This window comes from Acomys minous, assembly GCF_964271855.1.
Source record: "Acomys minous genome assembly, chromosome: 17".
Taxonomy (NCBI): domain Eukaryota; kingdom Metazoa; phylum Chordata; class Mammalia; order Rodentia; family Muridae; genus Acomys; species Acomys minous.
In genome coordinates this window covers 70,905,441-70,931,450 of record NC_140500.1, presented here as the reverse complement: position 1 = coordinate 70,931,450, position 26,010 = coordinate 70,905,441, and the positions used below count along the sequence as shown (strand labels likewise).

The 26,010-nt window shown below is 48.5% G+C and overlaps 1 protein-coding gene across 2 annotated transcripts in view; it reads right to left on the bottom strand.

The window, feature by feature from the left end:
- Positions 1-11,182: 11,182 nt before the first annotated feature.
- Positions 11,183-26,010, bottom strand: part of TCF7L1 (transcription factor 7 like 1) — a 172,409-nt gene continuing 157,581 nt past the window's right edge. For both annotated transcript variants that reach the window (XM_084766551.1, XM_084766552.1), the window contains 8 exons: positions 20,374-20,506; positions 18,634-18,736; positions 18,345-18,428; positions 17,502-17,645; positions 16,656-16,815; positions 16,451-16,558; positions 15,327-15,402; positions 11,183-12,687 (listed from right to left, as the gene is read on the bottom strand). In XM_084766551.1, coding sequence (XP_084622677.1) covers positions 12,254-12,687; positions 15,327-15,402; positions 16,451-16,558; positions 16,656-16,815; positions 17,502-17,645; positions 18,345-18,428; positions 18,634-18,736; positions 20,374-20,506 — 1,242 coding nt within the window. In that variant the 3' untranslated portion in view covers positions 11,183-12,253. The remainder of the gene's footprint in view (positions 12,688-15,326; positions 15,403-16,450; positions 16,559-16,655; positions 16,816-17,501; positions 17,646-18,344; positions 18,429-18,633; positions 18,737-20,373; positions 20,507-26,010) is intronic.

The following is a 26,010-nucleotide window of genomic DNA, read 5'->3' as shown; positions in this document are numbered from 1 at the left end:
CTGTACACTTGTCCTCATACTTGGGAAACTGTTCTGACAGGCAGGTGCTGCGTCACCTCTCGCCGCTTGTGACGTAGGGACGCGGGGCTGTTCATCTATGGATTCCTATTTGCATTCATTTCTTGTGTATCTTCACCTGTGGTAGTGCTGGATTGCTTAAACAAGTTGCTAAAAATCATTTATCAACATTTGTCAGGTTAGGCGTTTTGTAAACAGTGACCTAACAAAACTAAAAGTCCCAACAACTATGTTCATTTTGTTTTGTTTTGTTTGCTTTTTGCTTTGGCTTGGTTTTTTGAGACTGGGTTTTTCTGTGTAACAGAGCACTGGCTGGTTTTGTAGACCAGGCTGGCTTCGAACTCACAGAAATCCACCTGCCTCTGCCTTCTAAGTGCTGGTATTAAAGGCACGCCCCACCACGCTCACCCAGAGGATCTTTTAGATAAAATTGTTCTATTATGTGTGTGGGGAGGGATGTTTTGCCTCCACTTAGACTATGCATCTTGTACTTGTCAAAAAAGAGGGCATCAGACCCTCTGGAACTGGAGTTATGAGATGGTTTGAGCTACCATATGGGTACTGGAAATTGAGCCTGGGTGGGAAGAGCAGCCCTTAACCTCTGGGCAGTCTTTCTAGCCTCAGAGGCAAAGGATCTTTTGAACTACCAGAATTTTGAAGCCGTTCTGAAGAACAATGTAAAACTCAGCCTCAAAAGTACATAAACAAATGACTTCAGTTTGATAAAGCCTGCAAGTCCGGTGAGGCGCAGAAATATCAAATAAATGTTTGTCCATGCTTGCTGTGACGCTTAATTTTGATTGTCAACCCTTACAGGACTTAGAATCGCCAGCAAAGAAATCTGTGGGCGTGCCTGTGCGGGATTATCTAGGTTAGGTTAACTGTATGTGGACTTTAGTATTTCCCCACCTGGAGGCCTGGCAGAGTGAAGTAGAAAGCCAGCTGAGCACCGTATATGATAGTCAGGCCCTCGTTGCTTCCTGAGTATGGATTCAATGTGCCCAGCCGCCCCCTGCTCTTGCTGCCGTAATTTCCCTACTATGGTGGACTGTAGATTCCCTGAAAGTGTAAGACAGAGTCAACCTTTATTTTCATCAAGTAGTTTTCAATGACATTATGACTAATAACTAATAGAATGTATTCCAAGAACTGCCAAGGAAAATACCAAAAGTGTGTATCAGTTGAGTAATGAACCAAAGAAGTGAGGACTGAAGACTGTAGATATTCCTGGGAGGATAATGGAAGGAGAGAAAGGTGAAGGTTCCTGGCTGAGTGACCAGCACACGCAGTTGTGATGCTACGGCTGAGCCTGAAGAGCAGGCTTCTTGGGTAGCAAGGAGAACGGTAGAGAAGGAGGCTGGAACAGAGCGAGACAGAGCTAAGCGATCTGGGAGTGACCCAGAACATAAAGTTGATGTCAGCTAACTCTGGTTCAACTATAAATTAGACCAGCCAAAGAGGACTATAGCCACAGGGAAAGGAACACTTTATGAGTGGAATGTTATTTGAAATTTGGTCTGGATGACTGAAATTTTTCAAAATTTCAAGAAATAGTACATGGTACAAATACAGTTTCAGAAACAGGCGCTTTTTCTGTTATTTGAATAAAAAAAATTACTGTGTTCCTCACCACTTCTCTCCCCACCTCTCTCTCTCTCCTTTTCTTACATTAATGAAAAGAGAATAAAAATCCCATAAATGTGAGAAATTTACCAGATTGTTTGAGTGGTAGAGAGCTCCTTGCCTGACATATGAGAGGCCATGGGTTCAGTCTCCAGAACTTAAAAAAGGAAAAAAACAAACAAAAACAAACCTTCTTTAGAATGTTGACTCTGCCTTGGCTAGAGGAAGTGAACTGGTAAAGCAATCTTTTTAAAAGAAAATTCTGTCCACCTGCTTTGAGACGAATGTTTGACTAACATTTAAGGATATTGGCTTAGGAAGGGTGTGGGAGGGTGGGGAGAGCAGTAGCAAATTATTAACCCTGACTGGGTGTCCATGCTGTTCAGCAGGGGAAGGAAATTCTGATCATGCAGAGCTCTCGGGCGTTAGTGTTTTATCTAAGTAGTAAAAGAAACCACTGCAGAGGTGTAAGTAGGGACAAGGTTTAATCAGTGGAGGTTTAATCAGTGGAGACTATTTGGACGTTACTGGAGTTGTTTCAGAAAGAGTTGATGGGAAGAAGGCTCTGGGTGTTCATCATTAAGAGATCGTTGCAGTAGTCCCCAGTAAGGGACAGACCTAGTGAGAATGGTAGGAAGTGGTCAGACTGGAGGTGACGTCGGGAAGTGGTACCAACACGCTTTGGAGATAGACTGGAAAAGAAGCAGAGGAGAAATGGGGAGGGAGAAGGGAGAACGGAGGCTGCTTTCTCACGGAGGGAGGGACCACTGGTGGAGAACCAGCTGGGATGGCGTGGGGCGTAGGAAATGAATTTGCTTCTGACCAGTTGCTCATCACTTTGTCCTTATCTTCATTTAGGATGATTGTGATAGCCAGGAGGAGAGGTGTTGGGATGGTAACTGGGAATGTGAGCATGCAGTGTGTACAAGCATGCTTATTTGTGCATGTAAGCATGCATGCTTATTTATGCTTGTGCCTGTGTGTGCTCACACGCGCATGTGTGTGTGTGTGTGTGTGTGTGTGTGTGTGTGTGTGTGTGTGTGTTTAGTCCAGAGGACATGTCCTTCCTCAGGCACCATCTGCATTTTACAAGGTCTTGCACTGCCATAGTACTAGTTGAGTATGTAAGGTTGGTTTGTCATTAAGCCTTGGGGATCCACCTGTCTGCACCTCCACAGCGGTGGGGATTCAAGCACACCCCGCTTTTTAACATGGGTTCTGACAGTTGGACCCCAGTCTCCCTGCTTGTAAGGTAATCACTTTACTGACTGAGCCATGCCCCTATTTATTTATTTATTTGTTCTTATGTGTATTGGTGTTTTGCCTGCGTGTGTGTCTGTGCACAGCACCATGTGCACATCTGATGTTGTAGAGGAGGCCAGAAGATGGCATCAGATGCCCTGGGACTGGAGTAGCAGACTGTTGTGAGCTGCCTTGTGGGTGCTGGGAATTGCAGTTGGGTTTTTGGAAAAGTAATGAGTACTTAACTGCTGAGCCATCTCTTCAGCCTCTGTTTGTTTGTTTGTTGAGACCAGTTCTTAAAAAAAAAAAAAAAAGAAAAGAAAAGAAAAGAAAAAGAAAGAAAGAAAGAAAGAAAAACCAAAAAGCGGGGCGGTGGTGGCGCACGCCTTTAATCTCAGCGCTTGGAGGCAGAGGCAGGCTGATCGCTGTGAGTTCGAGGCCAGCCTGGTCTACAGAGTGAGTCCAGGCTGGCCAAGGCTACACAGAGAAACCCTGTCTCAGAGAGAGAGAGAGAGAGAGAGAGAGAGAGAGAGAGAGAGAGAGAGATACCAGTTCTCACTAAGTTGCTCATGCTGGCCTCCTGATCCTCCTGCATCAGCCTCCTGAGTGCTGGGGTGACATAAGTCAATATACCTGCGTCCTGACTGTTATTCCTTAATACTTAATTCCTGCACAAATAGTTTACATGAATGTGGGGCAATTGTTTAAGCATTTTAAATGTTAGTCTCTTTGTTATGAATTAGAAATAAAAATGTTGACTGTTAGGGCTGGAGAGATGTCTCAACAGTTAGGAGCATGGGCTACTATTACAGAGGACCTGGTTTCAACTCCCAGCACCCCGAGCGTAATGGCTCACAACCAGCTTTAAGTCCAGTTCCAGGAGATTCGACACCATCCCCTGGCTTCTGTGGGCACCAGGCATGTACACGCATGCAGGCAAAATACCCAATACACTCAAAAGTAAAACTGAAAACATTGTGAGGGTTAGATAAATTGTATATAGTCTTTAACAGTTTGTAGTCTATAATTAAAGTTCTAAAGTTATTGTTATAAATAACATACTCACTATAGAAAACTTAGAAAATGAAGATAAGTCAGAGAAAATAAAATCTTGAATTTATAGCTGCTGTTATGAACATTATTAGTCATACATGTGCACATGAATAGTGAACAGTAAGTACAATAAGTTGTAAAACCGTAAATCCAAATCCCGCAGCACAGGTCTCTGTGTGGCTACAGTGAGTCCTGTCAGTTGTCATCTGAGACATCACCATTTTCTTTCCACTAATTATTTTTCTCTCTACATCCATAGAAGTTTCCAAATTGTCACAGAACGTAGTACTTCTAGAAGGAAAGTGAAATGAACAGTATCACACAGCACAGGGTTGAAACAGGATTTCAAATTAGATGCTGTCCTGCCTAGTTCTATGTCGACTTGGTACAAGCTTGAGTTATCTGAAAGGAGGGAACTCTAATTGAGAAAATGCCTCCATAAGATCCAGCTGTGAGGCAATTTCTTAATTAGTGACCAGTGGCGGAGGAGGCAGCCCACTGTAGGTGGTGCCATCCCTGGGCTGCTGGCTCTGCGCTCTATGAGAGAGCTGGCCCAGCCGACCTTAGGTTGCAAGCCAGTAAGCAGCATGCAGCCATGGCCTCTGCGCGAGCTCCTGCCTTCTGGTTCTTTCTCCTGCCTTGGTGGACTACAAAGTGGAAGTGGAAGCCAAGTAAACCCTTTCCTCCCCAACTTGCTTTTCTTATGGTGTTTCATCACAGCAATAGGAACCCTGGCTAAGACAGATTCTGCAGCCAAGTGGTGAGTGCAAGCGAGCTGCTCCGGGTGTGAGCCAGTGGAGCACAGGGAGCCTTCTCTGAGAGAGAACTGAGCTGCTCTAGTGACTGAGGGAGAGGAGGAGGAGGAGGAGGAGGAGGAGGAGGAGAGAGAGAGAGAGAGAGAGAGAGAGAAAAGGCTAGGGTGGAGGTGAAAATATAGAGGTTGAATTTGAGCCAGTGTCGGGAGCTACTTTTAGGTAACAATCTGGGGGGATCAAAACAGCAAAATCAGAGTGTTTCCAATGCCTCAACTTCCTCCCCCCCCTTTTTGGTAAATTTTATTTATTTTGTGTGCATGAGTGTTCTTTGGTTAGTGGGTTGGTTTGATTTAGTTTGGGTTTGGTTTTTGGGACAGGGTTTCTCTGTGCAGCCCTGACTATCTTGAACTCACTGTAGCCCAGGCTGGCCTCAAACTCACAGAGATCCACCTGCCTCTGCTTCCAGAGTTGTGGGATTAAAGGATGAGCCGCCACCACCTGGCTGTACGTGAGTGTTTTGCCTGCATGTATATGTGTGCCCATGTCTGTGCCTGATACCCAGGAGTCCGAGGTGGGCATTTGTTCCCCTGGAACTGGAGAGTTGCAGGTGACTGTAAGCATGTAGACCTATGCATGTCGGTGTTCACAGTTAGGTCCTCCTCACGAGCAACAAAAGCTTTCCACTGCGGGATCATCTCCAGCCCTGCTTTCCTTCCTTCCCAAGCTGGGGATCTAAGCACACTGAACGCAGAGTTTTATTTGTGCTAGGATGTTCTTCACCAACTGCGCTACACCCTCAGCCCTCAGTTTTCCAGATAGTCTTGCAAGAGTGAGGAGGTGCACAGGGGTGAGGCGGTGATGAACATAGCTGCTGGCTGGGTGAGGAGGGGGCTGACAGAGGCCAAGTGAGGATGGAGGAACGAATCTAACATGGCTGATCCCCAGGCCCCGCTTTTCCTGGGGCCTGGGGCAGGGGATGCAGACCATGGCACTGACGCCTAGCTCACAACAATGTTAGGGATATGAAGAAGTATAAAGGAATTTTCTTTTCCTTTTGAAGTGAGGGTCTCACTATGTTGCCCCAGATTGGCCTCAAGCTCCAAGGTCAAGCCATCCTCCTGCCTCAGCTAGTTATATAAACATATACTACTGTTCCCAGCTGAAAATATATTAATACATCTTAAAATTCCTTTATATTCCTTTATGATTGAAAATAACATCAACAACTAAGCAAAGGTGTCCTTAACCTGAGAAGGGGTAAGTATGGCACTTACCATTAGCTACTTGCTGGGAAGAAATTGGATGCCTTTTCCCCCCATCCCCAAATCAGGAACCATTTTCTTACCCGTTTTTGACATGTGTGTGAGTGAGTGAGTGTGTGTGTGTGTGTGTGTGTGTGTGTGTGTGTGTGTGTGTACATGTGGATGTGTGTGCAATTGTCAGTTCTCTCTTTCCCCCACGCTGGCCCAGGCTTGGTACTGAGTGTCCTCATCTGCTGGACCATCTTGCCAGCCCTTGGTTGGATGGACTATCTTTACTCTTTTCACATTTCTATTACATTTTTATTGTGTGTGCGTGTACATGCCCCAGCATTCATATGTAGGTCAGAGTACAACTTTCCAGAATCAGTTCTTTCTCTAGTTCCATTATGTAGATCCTGAGGATTCAACCTCAGGCTTGTCTTCTAGTTTGTGAGTGGGTGTCTCTACCCACTAAGCATTTTTTTCTTTTTTAAAGATTTATTTATTTTATGCATGTGAGTGTTTAATCTGCATGTGTGTATGTGTACCACATATGTGTATGGTTGCCTCGGAAGTCAGAAGAGGGCGCCAGATCCTCTGGAACTAGAGTCATGGATGGATGGCTGTGAGTACGGACGCTGGGAGTCAGACTCAGGGGGTCTGCAAGAGCAACGAGTGCTCCCAACCGCTGAGCCGTCTCTCTAACCTTCCCGCTAAGCTCTCTCACTGGGTTTTACAGTGATCTACTTTTCCAGGCCGGTGTCTCCAGGCGGGTTTAACTGATCAGGGAAGACCAATGCTGAGATGGGCAGCACAATTCCACGGGCTGGTGTTGCAGGAGATTTGATCACATTGTGTTGTTTACTGGAAAAACTTGTTTCTATCTGTGTGCCTCAATCCTAGCATACACGTTTAATCCAAGAGCTTTCCGTTTAAATATTGTAAGTAGCATTAAATAAAGTCAACCATAGGTCAAGAGGCAGAGCAAGCAACCACTTGACAGGGAGTAAACATAGGGGATTAAAAAACAAAACAGGAGCTGGGCCTGGTGGCACACGCCTTTAATCCCAGCACTCAGGAGGCAGAGGCAGGCGGATCACTGTGTGTTCAAGCCCAGCCTGGTCTACAAAGCAAGACCAGGACAGCCAAGGCTAACACAGAGGGACCCTGTCTCAAAAAACCAAAAGAAGAAAAAAAAACCCCAAAAAACAGGAAGAAGAAGTCAGGAGGATGGATAGAGACACACACAGGAAGTAGCATTCAGTTTGAGGGTTTTTGAGATGGCTGGGGAAGGAGGCTTCCTTCTTTTTGAGACATTGATTGAGGAGGAAGGTCAGCTGGGTGCTTTCTCTGTCTCTCTGAGCTAGCAGACTTTCACCACAGCACCTTCCTTCTGGGTCTACATTTGTAAAATTGAATATTTGAGATTTTATGAAAAATAATAAGCTGGGGTCCTGGGCTAAACAAAGAGAAAGTGAGTTGAGCATCATCGCCCATCTGCTTCCTGCCTGCAGACATGTGGTCAGCTGCTTCACACTCCCGCTTCCTGCCTGCAGTCACCTGGACAGCTGCTTCACACTCCCGCTTCCCGCCTGCAGACACCTGGACAGCTGCTTCACACTCCCGCTTCCTGCCTGCAGTCACCTGGACAGCTGCTTCACACTCCCTCTTCTCCCGCCTGCAGACACTTGGGCAGCCACTTCACACTCCGCTTCCCACCTGCAGACACCTGGACAGCTGCTTCACACTCCTGCGCCTTGCCGTGCCACTGAGACAGACTTCTCCATGAATCCCTTCTTTCCTCATGTGCTTCTGTCAGATATATTGTCACAGCAATGGGAAAGGCAGCTAATAATGGCGTCCAATTTGATGCAACAACACAGTCTTTAGTAAAATCTCAGCTGGCTTCTTTGCAGAGTTGATCAGCTGACCCTTAAACTCTCACGGAAAAGCAAGAGACCCAGAAGCACCAAACAATACTGTGAAAGAACACCCAGAGAACCCATGCTGCCCAATTTGATTTCTCTTAAAGATGCTCTGTATTACTGATTGTATGTGTCTCTTTGTGTGTGCATGCACTTCTAGGTGCCTGCAGAGGCCAAAGGAGGGCTTTGGCCACCCCAGAGTTGGAGTTCCAGGCAGTTGGGAGCTGCCAGATGAGGGTGCTGGGAATCAACCTTTGGTCCTCTGAAAAACCAGCAAGTACACTCAAGCACTAAGCCATCTCTCCAGCCTCAACTTCCAGACTACTATAATACTTCAATAAATAAGGCAATATGGTCCCCGCATAAGGATCTGGAGATGAACAGGAAAGAATTGAGAGTTTAGAAACAAGCTTGGCTACTTTAGAAAAGCTAGAAAATAAATATTGATGAGGCTAAGGAGGGTCAGTGCCTTCAACTAGGAGTGTAACATGGCTTCTAGGAGGAGGCTCATGGCTTCCTTAAAAAATTAAAATAGAGCAGGGCAGTGGTGGCGCACGCCTTTAATCCCAGTACTCGGGAGGCAGAGGCAGGCAGATCGTTGTGAGTTCGAGACCAGCCTGGTCTACAAAGTGAGTCCAGGACAGCCAGAGCTACACAAAGAAACCCTGTCTCAAAAAACCAAAAAAGAAATTAAAATACCTACTGTGTGACAAAATGATCTATGTATCCCCAAAGAATTTTTTAAAAAATGTACTTGTATGTAAGTGTACATAGCAGCATTATTCATGAAAGTCAGATGGTTCTGGGACTTGAACCCAGGTCCTTTGCAACATGGTTGCAGTAAATGTTTGTCATCAAAATAAATGGATAAACTAGGTGTGGTGTCCGCACGCCTTTAATTCCAGCACTTGGGAGGCAGAGGCAGGTGTATCTCTGTGAGTTTGAGACCAGCCTTGCCTACAGAGCGAGTTCAGGACAGGTAAGGCTATGCAGAGAAACCCTGTTTCAAAAAACAAAACAAAACAAAAAAGCCAAAACAAAATGAATAGATAAACATAAGGTGGTTTATATATGCAGAGGACAAGGAGGGAGGGCAGCTCAGTGGCAGAATGTTTGCTTGCTGCGTACAAAGCCCAGGATCCCAGTCAGCACTATTTACACTATCTATCTATCTATCTATCTATCTATCTATCTATCTACATATATAATATATACATAAGTAATAAATGATTATGATTTTGTGTTACCTTGGCAACCATTATTATTATTTTTCTAAACAGGGTCTCAGTATGTAGCCCTGGCTAGCTTGCAACTTGCTGTATAGACCAGGCTTGTCTAGAACTCACAGCCATCTGTCTGCCTCTGCCTCCACAATGCTGAGGTTAAAGGCATGCACCATCTTGCCTTGCTACTATTTTGTCTTTTGAGACAGTGCTTCATGCATCCCAGGCTGGCCTCCAAGGATGACCTTGACCTTCTAATCATCCTGCCTGTACCTCCCAAGGGCTAGCTTATAGACATGTGGCATGTGTTCAGTTTATGGAGTGACACGCTACTAACGGAGCTGCGTGCCCAGCTATTCAGGTACTCTTGAATCAGGGCCTGGTCACACATTACACAGTTTTCACTTCTCCACCTAGTCCGAGTTCCTCAGTGTGACCTGTCTTATAGCTGTCAAATATGACTTGGTAACCACTTCCTTATGAGGCAAAAAGCAAACAAATTAAAGTCTAGACAAAGAAGCTGTTCAAAAGTATTGGAACCTGGCCAGCCATAATCGTGGCTCAGGGCGTGAATGACCCCAGTTAAGAAAAACACTCCCCACTTTTTGCTCTCCTTCATAGCACACCTTTAGTTCCCGTGCTGGAGAACACGGTGAGGGATCTCAAGGCCAGCCTGGTCTACAGAGTGAGTCCAGGACAGCCAAGGCTACACAGAGAGACCCTCTCTCTCAAAACAAACAAACAAACAAAAAACAAGAAAAAACAAAACTGAGCAATGCTCAGTGGGTAAAGGCACTTGCCACACAAGCCTGAAGACCTGAGTCCCGTCCCTGGAAGGTGGAATTGACTCCACAAAGTCCTCTCCCGACCATAATAGCTGTGCTTTCTTGCTATACACATAATAGTAAAGAACATATCTTTTTGTTTGTTTTTCTTTTTTTGAATATTTGTATTTAATTTATGTGCATTGGTGTGAGGGTGTCAGATCTTGGAGTTACAGACAGTTGTGAGCTGCCATGTGGGTGCTAGGAATCGAACCCGGGACCTTTGGAAGAGCATACAGTGCTCTTAACCACTGAGCCAACTCTCCAGCCCATGTTTGTTTGTTTTTCGAGACAGGGTCTCTCTGCATAGCCTTGATTGTCCTGAACTCACTTTGTAGACCAGGCTGGCCTCGAACTCACAGCGATCACCTGCCTCTGCCTTCCAAGTGCTGGGGTTAAAGATGTGTGCCACCACTGCCTTCCTAAAGAACATATCTTAAATTGGCAGTGTTGGGGTCAAACTCAAAATCAGTTACAGCCAGGTCATTGAGATATGCCCCCAGCCCTGCCCACTATTTTGAATGGGTAAAATGTAAGTCTAAACTAGTACGTGATATCTCAAGAAAGCCATTATGAACAACACCAGCCACAAGGCCAGAAACTGTGGAAGGCTCAGAGGATGCCCCGTGCTCCTCCGGGGCAGTCTAATAAGAGGGGGTGAGAAGCAGAATTCTTCCAGATTAGAAATCTTTTTACATCAACTGCAAAATGATGAGATTTACACACAGGTACTGACTACGCTGTGTCCCTGCAAGACTAGAAGTTGGTTGGGAGGCAGAGGCAGGCGGATCTCTGTGAGTTCGAGGCCAGCCTGGTCTACAAAGCGAGTCCAGGACAGCCAAGGCTACACACAGAAACCCTGTCTTTAAAACAAACAAACAAACAACTAGATAGAAGTTGGGGCCTGGAGAGACGACTCAGTGGCTAGGAGAATTTACTTTTGCCAAGGACGTGGCTTTGTTTCCAGCACTGACAGAGTGCTTTATATTCTTCTATAACTTAATCCCAGTTCCAGAGGCTTCAAAGCACTCTTCCAACCTCTGAGGGGACCAGGCACATACATAGTACACATACCGACATACATGCTCATACACATAAAGTAAAACAAAACAATGGGGGGTGGGAAGAAGAGGGTTAGAAATTGTTTTGAGTTTTCCTAAGCTCCGTGGGTACGCTTCACAGGACTATGATAAGTGGCCTGGCAAAAATTTAACCCAGGGCTCGGCAGGAGGGCGGTGGCTTGATTCAACAAAAGGTCTAAAGAAACATCCAGAAACGGTCTTGCAACTGTAATTTTATTTTCTTTTGTGAAAATAAACTGGGAGTTTAAATTGCTCCAAAAACCATAAAAACAACATGAAATACACACAGAGAAAGCGTTGTGAGGTGGTAGGGGGAGGGGCCGAGACCGAGGTAACAGGAGCCAGCCAGTGGGGAGGGGGGTCGGGGAGGCGGGACGGGACGGGACACGGGGGTCCTACCTGCCACTCGGAGACTAGGAGGTGGGAAAACTCAAAACGGCAGTGGAGAGGAGCACAGACTTTTTGGAGGCAATGGCAGGCATCTTGAGTCCCTTTAAAGGTGTGTGTGTGTGTGTGTGTGTGTGTGTGTGTGTGTGTGCCTTTCAGAAGAAGGTCCTCTTTCCGCACCACAAGCTGGAGGCTCGCCCAGTGGAGCCAGGAGAGGGCGGGGAATGCTGGTGAGCAGCACTCAGGCCAAGATGTCGTCACACATGGCCATGGCCATGCACTGGCCAGAGGACAAAGGGCCATGAACTGGTGTTGAGCACATGACAAAAACTTGGGTGAGGAAACAGGAGTGGCCCGGAGGAAAGGGTGGCCAGGCTAGAACTCCGGGCCAGGCGACGTTTCAGATGCGGTGGGGAAGCTAGGGCAGACAGGGTGGGGGCGGGGGCGCTGGCGGCGACAACGACGAAGAGGAGGAGGAGGAGGAGGAGGAGGCTGAGAGTGAGGAAGAAAAGAGGTAGAGAGGCATCTTCTGCCCAGGGATACCCACCACAGTGCACGGGGAGAGAGCGACACACTGCTTTTCAGTGCTTTCTTGTGAAGACTTTTTTTTGGGGGGGAAGGGGCAGGTTTTGTGTTTTGTCTTTTTTTTTTTTTCCTTCTCCTTGTTTTTTGTTTTTTGTTTTTTTGTAAAAAGCGCCTGAAAAATCAGCTACTGGTTAAATCTACACTTGTAAAGCACTGCTGTTACCAGTCACTTTACATAACAGTCCAGAGTGGTCAAATATTGACCAATAATGTTTCCTTTTTTCCCCCCCCTTCCTCTCTTCTGAATCATTACTACTTGGAGTCCCGAGACAGCCTGCACAGAACAGGGGGCAGCTTAGTGGGCAGACTTGGTGACCAAGGAAAGAGGCTGAGCCTGTAGCACGGGGATGGCCTGATGGGCATGGAGCGTGGCGGGAAAGGAAGGGGGAGAGGTCAGCAGAGCGGCGGGCACGGAGCCAAGGGGCAAGGGCCTGGATAGGACTGGGGGCTGGCTGCCCATGTGGCTGGAGTTGCTGGCTGCGGCCTTAGCTGACAGGAAGGCCGCTGAGTGGAGAGCCAGCTGGGCCCGGGTCTCCGGTTTGGTGGTGAGGGACAGGGGCTGGGCTTGCTCGGAGTGGGTGGCCGCGGGGGCAGCTGGTGATGCCAAGGCGGCGGAGGGAGTGGCGGGGGAGTCCAGCGTGCTGCCGTGGGAAGATGCCGGGCTGTCGCAAGACTTCTCAGGGGGCAGGTACTGGATACATGGCTTCTTGCTCTTGGAGGCGAGAGCACCTGAGGGTAAAAACACAAGGAGAAGCCCATCAGCTGATAGCAGTGGGAGGGGCAGGGGAACAGCGGCTGCGGATAGACACAAGTGCAGTCCGCCTCCTGCATGTATGGCTGTGTGGATTCAACCCGGAGCCGAGGAGAAATATTCAGGGGCGGGAGGAACCTTGTCTGTACTAAACACATGCGTTTTATTTTCTTTGCTGTTTTTTCGCTGAGCGAATAGAACTTAATGGTTATTTCCACAGTTGTGTGTGGGACACTATATGGCATCTAGAGCTGGTATACGGTAGATGGAAGACGAGCATAAGCTACATGTAAGTACGTGGCCACCTCAAGCCAGGGACTTGAGCATCTGTGGATTAGCCAACCGAGAAGTGGAGTACAGTGGGGCCTTGGAACCAATCCAAAGGATATTGACGGGTGACTGTCTGTGTGTGTCTGTGTACTAGGCGTGTGCCTGGTACCCATGGAGGTGAAAAGAAGACATTAGATCCCCCTGTACGTGGAGCTACAAACGGGTGCGAGCAAGAGCTCTTAACTGCTGAGCCCACACTGCAGCCCCTCCGCCTTAGCTCACTGGATAGAAAGCCTGTTGGTTGCCATTAGTAGACCAGATGACTGAGTTGTCATGTGGCTTTTACTTGGGTGCTGGGCATCTGGCCCCGAGCCCTCATGTTTGCGCAGACCCAATCCACTGTGCTGTGGCCAGCCCTTCGTGTATTTGTATGTTTGACACAGACCCTCGTGTGTCCCAGGCTAGCTGTAGGCAGGGATGGCCTTGCAGTCCTCTGAGACAGACCCTCGTGTGTCCCAGGCTAGCTGTAGGCAGGGACGGCCTTGGAGTCCTCTGAGACAGACCCTCGTGTGTCCCAGGCTAGCTGTAGCCAGGATGACCTTGGAGTCCTCACACTGTTTTATGTGGTGCTGGGACAGACACACGGTAGCACTCCTGTCTTATGTGGTGTTAGAAGTCTGGCTCAGGGCTTCGGGATGCTTAGGCGAACATTCCATCAACTGAGCTGCATCTATGGGCTTTTCAGAGATTCCAAGATTAGGAAACTAAACTGAAGAACACCCAAAGCCCAGAAACGGCACAGTTCAAAGAACAAATGCCCGAACTGACAAAGACCCACTCAGAATCGGATCAGAGAGCAAATAGTTCAAAGTCCAGCGCCCCGTCTTTAAACCCTCTCACCGCTGGGATAAATCTCTACCCAGTTTGCTTTAAAATCCTTGACTAATGGCACAGTTACTGTAGTCCTGCTGAGCACCACGGCACATAACAGACTCTATATTTCTCTCTCTCTTGCTATTTTTTTAAAAAAAGATTTATTTATTATTACATATACAGGGTTCTGCCTGCATGTACACCTGCAGGCCAGAAGAGGACATCAGATAACATTATAGATGTTTGTGAGCTACCATGTGGTTGCTGGGAATTGAACTCAGGACCTCTGGAGGAGCAGTCAGTGCCCTTAACCTCTGAGCATCTCTCCAGCCCTATATTTTACTACTGTATGTTGCCACATGGGAATACACTGACTACGTGGAAGACAGGAGGCCAGTGTGCTGTAAATGGCACACGCAGCTGCACATGTGCTACACATTGGCTTCACACTGAGCTGAGCATGAGATAAAAACCTTGCTCTGTGCTGGTTGCCGTCAAGTACAGCTTCTTGGTGTGGTGTGGCTCCCGAGAAAAGGCAAGCCCCCTTCTTCTGGTGTGCAACCAAAGACAATCTAACTCCAGCGAATTCATTGCTGGGCGGTGAGCTGTCAATCTTCATCACCACCACAGAAACATGCCTCTGAGTGTGTCCAGAAGAGCAAGGAGGGTCCACCCCGAATATAGGCAGAGGCCCTAGACTAAACCGAAAGGGGAAAGAGAATGGAGCACCAGCATCCATCTCTCTCTGTCTACTGACCAAGAACACGATGCAGTCAGCCGCCATGCCTTCCCGCCATAATGGGCGGTGTCCCCAAGCTCCAAGACAGAACAAACGCTTCCTGAAGTTGCTTTTGTCAGGTATGTTGTCAAGGCAACGAGAAAGGCAGCTAATCCGGGTGACACGTCTATCTCTAGCATGCCACTTTTGGAAGGGAATTCCAGAGATAACTTCAGCTAAGTCCTTTTGTCCCTTATGCATTGACTTTGGGACATTACCCTGAAAGGACAATTCAGCTGAGCTGAGACATGCTTGAGCTTTGAAGAGATTGTCTGCTCACCCCAAAACATTTACTATCTCAAGGAAAATAATTGGGAAAACCTCTAAACACCCCTCTCAAAATTTTATTTTAAATTTATTTATTATGTATACATTGCTCTGCCCACATGTACAACTGTAGGCCAGAAGAGGGCATTGGATCACATTATAGATGGTTGTGAGCCACGATGTGGTTGCTGGGAATTGAACTCAGGACCTCTGGAAGAACAGACAGTGCTCTTAACCTCTGAGCCATCCATCTCTCCAGCCCCCTCCCCGCCCCCAATCTTATATGAGAGTCCTGGGCCCAAGCCCAGGGTTGAGAGGCAGTGCTGACACCCTGCTGAGGGCTGCAGCTCTCCAGAGACTCAGGCGACATAGGCAGGCGTGTCTGGGACAGTGGGAGAGGAAGCCGGGGAGCCCCAGCCCAGGACTCACCCTCTGCCTCTTGGATTTGCTGCTGTGACTGTGTCTGTGACAGCTGCTTTTCTCTCTTCCTCTTCTTCTTCTTCCCCTGAAAAACACGGCCACAGGACTGATGGATGGGGAGGGACAGAATGACACTGGCTTGGGAAGAAGACCCCAGATCACCCCAGAACCCAGGTGTCAGCCTGCCTTCTCTTGATTGCTCCTCGGTCGAGGGTGCTGGGAGACCTGGGGTCAGAAAGGACGCAAATTGACTCCGCCCTTCCTTCTCAGAAAGTCCCCCTGCGTTGGAGCGACCAGGCTTCTTGATCTTGACAACCTTCAAGCTAGTCGGCCTCTTCCATCCTTTACTCCATAGAAGAGTGGTTCCTACCTAGTTTTTTTGTTTTTCGAGATAAGGTTTCTCTGTGTAGCCTTGGCTGTCCTGGACTCACTTTGTAGACCAGGCTAGCCTCAAACTCACAGCGATCCACCTGCCTCTGCCTCCCAAATGCTGGGATTAAAGGCATGTGCGACCACGCACCCCCCACCTAGTCTTTTAAGAGCCTCTCGCCTTTTCCCCACCTCTCTCTGTGAGTGTGTGCATGCGTGCACATGGAGACCAGAGGACAACCCTGGATGTCCTTCCTCAGGTACTGTCCACCTTTTTTGTACTGGCTGGGAACTTGCCAAGCAGGCTAGGCTGGCAGGCTGGCTAGTGAACCCCAAGGACTGTTCTTGTCCTCTTCAGGGCTGAAAGCCTGAGAACACATCACTGTGCCCGTGTAGGTGCTGAAGATTAACACGTGCCCTCTTGACAAGCAGGTCATTTACCTACTGAGCTATCACCTGGCCTGGTTGTTGGTTTTTTGTTTTTTGTTTTTTTCTGAGGAGTTTCCGGTCCCTCTGAAAATTTGATGCAGATATGAAATCTTTCAGCAGATAAAAGAAGGGGGGGGGGAGTGGCGGAGGTGGGGGTGGGAATAAGAGCATACATACAAAAATCCTAAGAATTCAAACTTGGCTTCCTTATTTTTAGAGGACATGGCTTCTTCTCTAGAAGCAAGCCGAAGTCACCCGCTGGGGGCTGGGGGTGGGGGTGGGGCTGGGGGTGGGGGTGGGGGCCGCATGAGCTCCTGTACAGTGTGAACACTTACATAGTTGTCCCGGGCTGACCAGGTTGGGTAGAGCTGCGCGTGAAGCTGCCGTTCTTTCCGGGCTAGCTCATAGTATTTGGCCTGTTCTTCTCTTGATAGGTTGTGCCACTGAGGGAGACAGGGAATAAGACACACAGAGCCATCAGGGTAGGGGACAGGGAGGCCCAGTGCCGGGAGGAGCCACCAGGGGGCGCAGGCGTGTTACCTTTCTTCCCAGGATTTGGTTAATGGCCGCACTTTCCTTCAGGGTGCACTCAGCCACCACCTTGGCCCTCATCTCCTTCATATACAACATGAAGGCATTCAAAGGCTTTTTCACGTGAGGCTTCTTCTCCTCCTCTTTTTTCACGGTAACTGGGGATTTCCTGGGGAGGCATGCGGCTATACATTAGGCATCACTAGCATCCGGCTCCCCCCCATGCCTGCCTTCACTGAGGCAGCTGACCAATGCCTCAGGGAGGAGAGGCTTGTTTGGCTGCTTTCAGGATCTGGTGGGTGGGTGGGTGGGGTGGAGAGGGAAGGGAAGGGAACAGGAAAGGAGCGGAGGGGAGGAAGAGAGGAGAGAGAAGAGGGGGAAGAGAAGGAAGGCGGGGCATGGCCCTTCTCAGCCATGGCGCTGGTGGTGTGGGCTCTCCTACTGTCTTTCCAGCAGAGAGGACAATGCCGGGGTCTCTGCCCTGGTACCAGCTGTCACAAGTCCTTGAGAGAATTATTTTCTCCTCTCTTGGCCTCACATTTTATTGAGATGACAGGGCAGGGAGGGAAGCCATAAGCTTCCTTGGTTCCTCGCATCCCCTAGACCCTGACTGTGAGGACAGATACATCACGTATTAAAGGAAGGGATGCAGAAAAAAAAAAAGAAAAAAGAAAAAAAAAAAAAAAAAAAAAGAACAACCTCCAAGGGAGAAGACAGGGCTTGGAGTGTAAGCTGACACCAGGAGGGCACAGCAAGTGGCGTGGCTGTGCAATGGCAAACCAAACCACGTGGCGTGGCCGTGCAGGGGCCGGCCAGCTGCTCACAGCCCCTCTGTCCAGATGGCTTCTTACTTACGCACTCACTGCTGGGCTCAGGCTGGGGGGCGCTGGCTCTTGCTTCACAATGGGGGAGACGATGGCAGGGTGGGGGATCCCTGAGGTGGGCAGGCCAGGATGGGCGGGAGCCACCATGTGTGGGGAGAAGCGACTTGAGACCAGGCTGCATATAAGAAGTGGAAACAACTGAGAACAGAGAGGCAAGGGCCGTGGGCCACCCAGATGGTTGTCAGCTGCAAAATCAGGCTCCTGGTTTTGGAGACCATCCCATGATGTCATCCCTTTCCCTAACGCACACAGGGTACCCAAGCCTGGTGCTGGATGCAGGTGGCATGAAAACACACACACACACACACACACACACACACACACACACACACAGAAGGTATGAAGGTCAGAAGGCATGGGATGCAGGGAAAGACAGGACATCTGCCAATGGCTGGCCCATTGTCGGGAGAGCCATCCCCTGTGAGAAATCCTTGTGCACTGTTTCACAGAAGATACACATTTCCTCCTAGTCTTTGGCTTCAGTGTGACCTGCGCAAAATGACTTCCACAGAGCCTGGGGTGTGGGGATGTGAAAGGAGAGTGACAGGTTAGGGTTCTGAGGTTTTAGCTACCTAGTGTGTGTGTGTATGAGGGCGGGGGCGGTCCTGGGTCCCCATTCCATGGGGTTGTGGTATAAGTAGCACAGGGCAAGAGGCAGCCCCTCATCAAAGAGAAGTGAGGATCGGGGAGCCCCATGCCTGCCTCCTAACCTAGAGGGGACAGGCTGGGTCATGGCCAGAAGTGGCACAGTCACAAATAGACAAATATCGCTGGACTGTCATTTCTTTTTGGCATCCCCAGCCCTAGGACTTACCTGGACATTGAGGCATTCATGGCGAGGGCAGGGTAGGGGTGCCGGAAGCCACCGGGAGGGAGGGAATACATGTGCTGTCCTTGCCTGTGAGGGTGAGAAGGAGAGAGACGGTCAGACACGAGGGATGTTTAGGGCCAAGATGAAGGGGGCTGGAGAGAAAGGATGGCAGGAAGTCAGGAGTTGGGAGGAAGCTGTCCAAGCGGGGAGTGAGGAAATCCTGGGCTGCAGAAGGGAGAGGTCATCGGAGGAGGAAGGAGCGAGGTAAGAGAGGCTGTGGGGGTTTCCTTACTGTGGGACGAGCCAGCCGAGGGGGTGGGGGATTTGTCCAACAGCTCCTGGAGACAGTGGGTAATACGGTGACAGCTCAGATGGGTGAGGGGGCCGAGGGATTCCTGATTCCAAAGAGAGATGTGTCAAATGCTTACCTCACCCTACCTTCAGGACTCACACACACACACATGCACGCACACACACACACACACACACACACACACACACACGCCACAGGAGCCCACTTCTCCTGCGTGCCCCAGGCTGTCCATGCTGTGGAAAGCCCTGGTCTCTCATCATTTCTGCCCTTTTCTTTTCTTCTTAAAAAATTATTTATTTATTATTTGTACACATTCTGCTTGCGTGTGTGCCTGCCCACCAGAAAAGGGAACCAGATCTCATTGTAGATGGTTGTGAGCCACCAGGTGGTTGCTGGGAATTGAACTCAGGACCTTTGGAAGAACAGACAGTGCTCTTAACCTCTGAGCCATCTCTCCAGCCCCCATTTCTGCCCTTTTCACCTGCCACCATCTCTGGGCAGCTACTCAAGGGCATCCAAAGGAGGAAAGATCCATAGACCTCTCTCTAGCTACCTAGAAAACACTTCTGTGGGTGTAACTTTCTGTTGTTGATTCAACAGGGATCCATACAAGGTCCAGGAAGTACCCAACGGAAAGCAAAAAATATCCTCACTTAACTAACTTTCTAGGAAACTCACTTCATTCCCAGCCCAACAAACTTACTTTCTTTCTTTCTGATAGGGTTTCTCTGTGTAACAGCCCTAGCTGTCCTGGACACACTTTGTAGACCAGGCTGGCCTCGGACTCACAGCGATCCGCCTGCCTTTGCCTCCAGAGTGCTGGGATTAAAGGCATGCGCCACCACTGCCCGGCCCAGCCCAACAAACTTATTCTACCAATAATAAACCACCCTGCCTCTGAACTCTAGATTTTCACGTGACATTTATTTTCCTTGCCCCCTGCAATAATCAGTGTTTCTCCCAACAAGGACTCTGAAAATTCTGCGTCTCCGTGACTCAGTAATTATGAAGACCATGGCTTCCAGGGATGGACAGGGATGGTGGCACTTAATTATCGCCAAAACCACACAAGCCAGCTGCACCCCCCAGCCCCATTTTATAGCTATTTTAAGGTCTGTCAAGAAAATCAGGGGGGGGGGCCTGGAGATGGCTCAGCAGTTAAGAGCACTGACTGCTCTTCCAGTCCTGAGTTCAATTCCCAGCAACCACATGGTGGCTTACAACCATCTATAATATGATCTGATGCATACTGTATACATAATAAATAAGTAAATAAATAAATTTTAATCAAAAAGAAAAGCCTGTTTGAAGTGTGCGGTGTAGGGCACACATTCTGGTTTATGGAGGCTTAGCCTCAGATGGACTGGACCACACTCTGAATTCACAGTGGTTCCAGGCTCGGCACTTAACTTCCAGGCTCGGCACTTAACTTGTATCATTACTTTTAGTCCTCACAATGGCCTTTTAGTGTAGAGAGGCAGGAGGCACAGGTTAAAAAAATCACCCACTCTCTCAATCAATCAAACAAGCTCACCAGACCGAACAACAAAACAAACAAAAAAACGCAACTCAAGTGAACCAGGAAAGCGATCAACCTTTTTAGAGCCGTGACAGGACTCGAACCCAGACCTTATCTATTCAAGGACTCTTCTGTAGCCTTAACCCAAAGAAAAGGTGCCCCACCGCAGGGGAGCACAGCCTGTGCCAGGGACCACTCACCTGTCTTTGGATCGATCTCTGGGGAGAGATGCGTGGGAGGGGAAGCAGGGGAGAAGTGGTCGTTGCTGTAGGTGATGAGGGGTGTCAGCGGGTGCATGTGATGAGGATGCTGGACAACAGGGACTTTGTTGGACTGCAAGAGAGAAAAGATGGCTAGGCACAGAAGGCGGGGAGGCGGTGGGTACCACCAGCTGTCATCCGCCGGTGGGATATACACTGGCTCTTTTCTGTACAACACCCTATGCAGCCCTTACAACAGGCCCAGAGGGAAGGGCAGCGAAGCCCCCCCTGTAATCCCCACACAGCACCCCTTCACAGGTCCAGAGGTGCTCTTGTGGGCTGTGCAGTTCTAATGGGCTACGTGACGTCCATGGATGGGACAGGGCTCGGCACTTTCTAGCTTTCCATGGAAACAGAAGCTCTTGGAGTCATCACCAGGCTCAGACTTGACAGGCGAAGAGCACTCTGGATTCTCTGCTACTTCCTGCGGCCCTTCTCTTCATGTGGTGTTCATCGCGCCACAGACGCGGGTCAGTTCCTGAGGCTCCTGAGCTCACAAGTCTTACTGCAGCTGAAGTGGACCGAGATGAGGGATGGAAGAACCCATCCTGATTATGGGCCGTGCTGCGGGCGCTGGGGGTGGGACTAGGCTTCACACGGAGCAACTTCCGGTCCTGCCGCACTTGCTAGATGTAGCATCACAAGGAGTGTTAAAACTCAAATACTGAAGCGGGGCGGTGGTGGCGCACGCCTTTAATCACAGCACTCGGGAGGCAGAGGCAGGCGGATCGCTGTGAGTTCAAGGCCAGCCTGGTCTACAAAGTGAGTCCAGAACAGCCAAGGCTACACAGAGAGACCCTGTCTCAAACCCCCCTCAAAAAACAACAACAACAACAACAAAAAAACCCAACTCAAATGCTGCTTCTACTTTATCTCCTGGCCACCACCAACGGTTCTATATCTGTGATCATACAGCACAACTGAGAGCAAGAATGATAATTGATTCTGACATCAGATTTCCAGGGACCTAGATTATCCAAATGACACACGTGGGCTTCTTGGGGATGGTGTGCCAAAGGGTGATCTTTGGTAGTATAAACCTAATAGAACTATTGATAGAAGAATTACAACGACGTGGGCAGATGGTTCAGTGGGTCACGCTGTTTTCTACCATGCCTGACAACCTAAGTTCTAACCTAGAACTCACACGGGAGGTCTGTCATTCTGACTTCTACAGGACCACCACGGCACAAGTGTGGCCCCCACACATACAAAGAGATATAATGAGAAAAAAAATTACAGAGATTTACACAAGACCATCTCGACTGATGGCACATAAATTGATTTTTAAAAGTGACTGCTGCCTTTAATCCCAGCCCTTGGGAGCCAGGCAGGCGAATCTCTGTGAGTTAGAGGCCAGCCTGGTCTACAAAGCGAGTCTAGGAAAGCCGAGGCTACATAGATAAAACCTATCTTGAAATCACCAATAAATTTTAAAAAGTAAATAAGTGAAAATTTAAAAATTGACCGCTACACAATCATGCCACTTAAGTCAGCCCCTGCCATCAACTTCTCATATGTAACTTAATTATTTTTGGCATCATCTCATTATATAGTTCAGGCTAGTCTCAAACCCATAATTATCTGTTCCAGCCTCATTCCTCAGTTTTTTTTTGTTTGTTTGTTTTGTTTTTTGTTTTTTTGAGACAGGGTTTCTCTGTGTAACTGCCCGGGCTGTCCTGGAACACAGAGCAAGAAAACCTGAGTTCAATTTGCAAATCTAAGTATAAGCCAAATGTAAATGGCCTGTGGGTTATTATGTGCCACTAGGGGGCACCATTGTTCAGAAAATGGGGCCAGACAGGAAGTAAATGCTGCTGAGCAAGAATTGTTCTAGAGGCTGGCCTGTTCTTTTAGGAGGCTTCCTCCCAATCACTTCTCACTCTCTTCTCTCTCTAGCTGCCCTAGGAGTCTGATGGCCCCAGCACAAGCTGAGGTCATGGGTTGGGAAAGCACAGCCTCAGTGGACAACCTCGGTACAAGACAGGTACTTGCTCAGCGAAGAGTGCACCCACTAAAACCAGCCAAATCCTTTTGCAAGCACCTTCTCAGCCCAGGTGTCTTGTCAACTCCTCTCCTGCATCCATTTTAATGTTTTGAGTGCCTGTGGACACATATGGAGGCCCAAGTTGACATTTGGGGTATTTTCTTGATCATTCTCCTTTGACTTACTAAGCAGTGTGTTCTCTCTCTCTCTCTCTCTCTCTCTCTCTCTCTCTCTCTCTCTCTCTCTCTCTCTCCTTCCCTCCCTCCCTCTCCCTCTCCCTCAGGGTTTCTCTGTGTAGCCCTGGCTGTTCTGGAACTCACCCTGTAAACCAGACTGGCTTCAAACTCACAGAGCTCTGACTGCCTGCTTCTACCTTCCCAGGTCTTGAATTAAAGGCCTGGGCTTGGCCACCGCCTGGCCTAAGCAGGTCTCTTGCTGAACTCAGAGCTTGCTGATTTTGCCTCCACTGCTTGCCTTAGAGGCTGAACCTAGGGGGACTGCCACACTTGCCTGGGTTTTACGTAAGTTCTGGTAAGTTCTGTAAGTTCCGAGGCTCCCAACTCCCTCCACCCTTTCAGAGCAAGCATTTTATCTGCTGAGCCATCTCCCTAGCACACCCTTCCCCCACCCCCCCACACCTTTCTGAGGCAGGGTTTAATGGTATAACCTAGGCTGGCCTGTGACCACCACAACCTGTTTCAGTCTTTTCCAAGTCTGAAGCTCCTCATGCTCCAGTCTCTGAGGGCAGCAGAGGAGCTCCTCTCTCCCGCTTCAGGGTGCGCGTGTTTTAAGCCCAAAGTAACCCCTAGGGGATCAACCATGGAAAACCCTCCACCAGAGGGGAGCTCCCTTCCCATTTTTCCCCCATCTTCTTCTTAACCTGATCAGAAATCAGATGCATGGGATTTATGGCTCAAGAGAGTTAGAGCCTTCCCTTTTGCCATCACTCATGAAGGAGTCGTGGACCTGGCTGCCCAGGTTGCCCAGGAAACCATGCAGCATTTCAGCAGATAACTACCAGGGTTGACAACGTGAGTTCTACCAACCACCCATGGTCTGTCAGCTTTTCCTGGGGGGAGGCAGAGCTTTTTTTTTTTTTTTTTTTTTTTGGGAAGAGACTATGCAGAAAAGCAGGGCTCAAGGGGGGAGAATGCAAACCAAAAATGTTTGCAGCAACCTCACAAAGTACATAGGAGGGAGTGGGCTCCCGCAGAGGTCGGTCCTCCAGGTATCTACGGAGATGGTAGAGTGTGGGGCTGGAAGGAGATCTCCAAGGGCTCAGAGGCTCCACTGCATCCTTCCCCACGCTCTGTCTCTTCTGTCTGCCCCAGATGATCAGCTAAGCCAAGGGTCACGCCATTCCTTCCGCATCCAACCCCGGACAGAGAGTATCAGCTCTGTCACGTCTCTTGACTTTTAACCTCGGGTTTGTTGCGGGAATAGCCCCAAGCTACTTGTATATTTCCTAAGCGTATTCCTAAGGTCTGAATGGGTACTTAGCTGGGCTCAGCTAAGAGGAGACGTGTGGAGAGATGAAGGACCAGCAAACAGGCCAATCGCAGCACAATGTGATTCTGTTTCCGGTTTTCTTCCAGCACATTCCGCATGGCAAGCATTCATTCCTTGTTTTGTTGGTTTGTTTGTTTACTTGATTTCTTTGTGTAGCCCTGGCTGTCCCCGAACTCACTCTGCAGACCAGGGAGGTCTCAATCTCACAGAGATCCGGTTGCTTCTGTCTCTTGGGTTCTGGGATTAAAGGTCATGTCTGGCCATTCATTCCTAATTTAAAATGTTTTGGACATTTGTGTTCATTTACATGTGCAAGTGCATACACACACATGACGCAGGGTACTTGTGGAAATCAGTGGGCAATCCTTGAGAACTGGTTCTTTGCTTCCATCATGTGGGCGTCAAGGTTGGAATCTCAGAGCATCAGGCTTAGAGCTAGCCGTTTACACAGAGCCATTTTGCTGGCCCCATGCACAGGTTTTAAGAGTAAACACATGACAGGGAGCAGTCCTCACCATCTGCCGCCTGCCCAGACCCTTCTTTTGCTTCTGTTGTTGGTTTGTTTGTTTGTTTTATTTCAGTAACTTACTGGTTTTTGTTTTGTTTTGTTTTTCGAGACAGGGTTTCTCTGTGTTAGCCTTGGCTGTCCTGGACTAGCTTTGTAGACCAGGCTGGCCTTGAACTCACAGAGATCCACCTGCCGCTGCCTCCACCTCCTGAGTGCTGGGATTAAAGGCGTGCACTACCACTGCCTGGCAGTGATTTATTGCTTGACGTTTTATGACAGAGAGCAAACTTCTCTGCATGCACCCCATCACAGATGCCTACAAAACTCTTCCTTAAGTAAACTAAGTTGTCTCCTTTCTAATTCTGCATATTTGCTTCTTTCTTTCTTTCTTTCTTTCTTCTTCTTCTTCTTCTTCTTCTTCTTCTTCTTCTTCTTCTTTTTTTTTTCTGATACAGGGTCTCTCTATGAAGCCCTGGTTGTTGTTCTAGAGTTTGGTATGCAGACCAAGCCTGGCTTTGGACTTAGGGATTCACTTGTCTCTACCTGCCGAACGTTGGCATTAAATGTGTGCTCCACCACACCTGGATTTATTTATTTATATAAAAAGTTATGAATTTTTTTAGATTTATGTTTTTTATGTGTTTGCCTGTGTGTATGACTATGTACTATGTGCAAGCATAGGTGCCCACGGAGTCAGAAGAGGGCACTGGATAACCCGGAACTGAAACTGGGATGGGTGTGAGCCACTGTGTAGATGCCGGGACCCAAACCTGGCCCTGTGCAAGAGCAGTGGGTGCTTGGCTGCTAGCCCTTCTCTCCAGGCCCTGGCTTCTTTCTTAAGTGTCCTCTGTACTTAACGAGAACCTGCCGAACTTGGGGTGTTAGACGCTATCCCAATGCCAAGTGTCCTACTCCACTCAGATGCCATAGTTTCTGGATTCCTCACCAATTTCTGGCCACCTGTTTCTAAATTACCCCCCAAGTCTACTTTAGGATTAGCAAAAATATTCCAGAAGGACCCAGCTGGCACAGAAAATAAGGGTGAATGATTTATATCCAGCAGGAGGGCAGACAAAGAGGAACTTGATTAAAATTTGGACGACAAGGACCGGTGAGATGGCTCAGCTGGTAAATGTTTGTGTCACCAAGCCTGACAACATGAGTTTAATCAATCACACGGACTCACAAGGTGGAAGTTGTCCTTTTGACGTCCACAAACACACCGTGAGGCAAGTGCCATCCCTTGCCCCCTCCCCCCCATAAATAAATGTATGCAACAAAGCAAACCTGGCCTGGGGTGGTGGCACATGCCTTTGATCCCAGCACTTGGGAGGCAGATGGAAGAGGCAGGTGAACCTCTGTGAGTTCAAGGCTAGCCTGGTCTACACAGTGAGTTTCATGACAGCCAGAGCTATGTAGAGAGAGCATGTCTCAAAAAGCCAAACACACAAACCTAAAACAAACAAACCGAAAAGTCCAAATTTCGATATCTTCCTTGATAGACAAACACCTCTCATACTCTTTATGAGAATAGTTTCTTTCCATCTTCCATTCACCTCTTCCTTCCTTCATT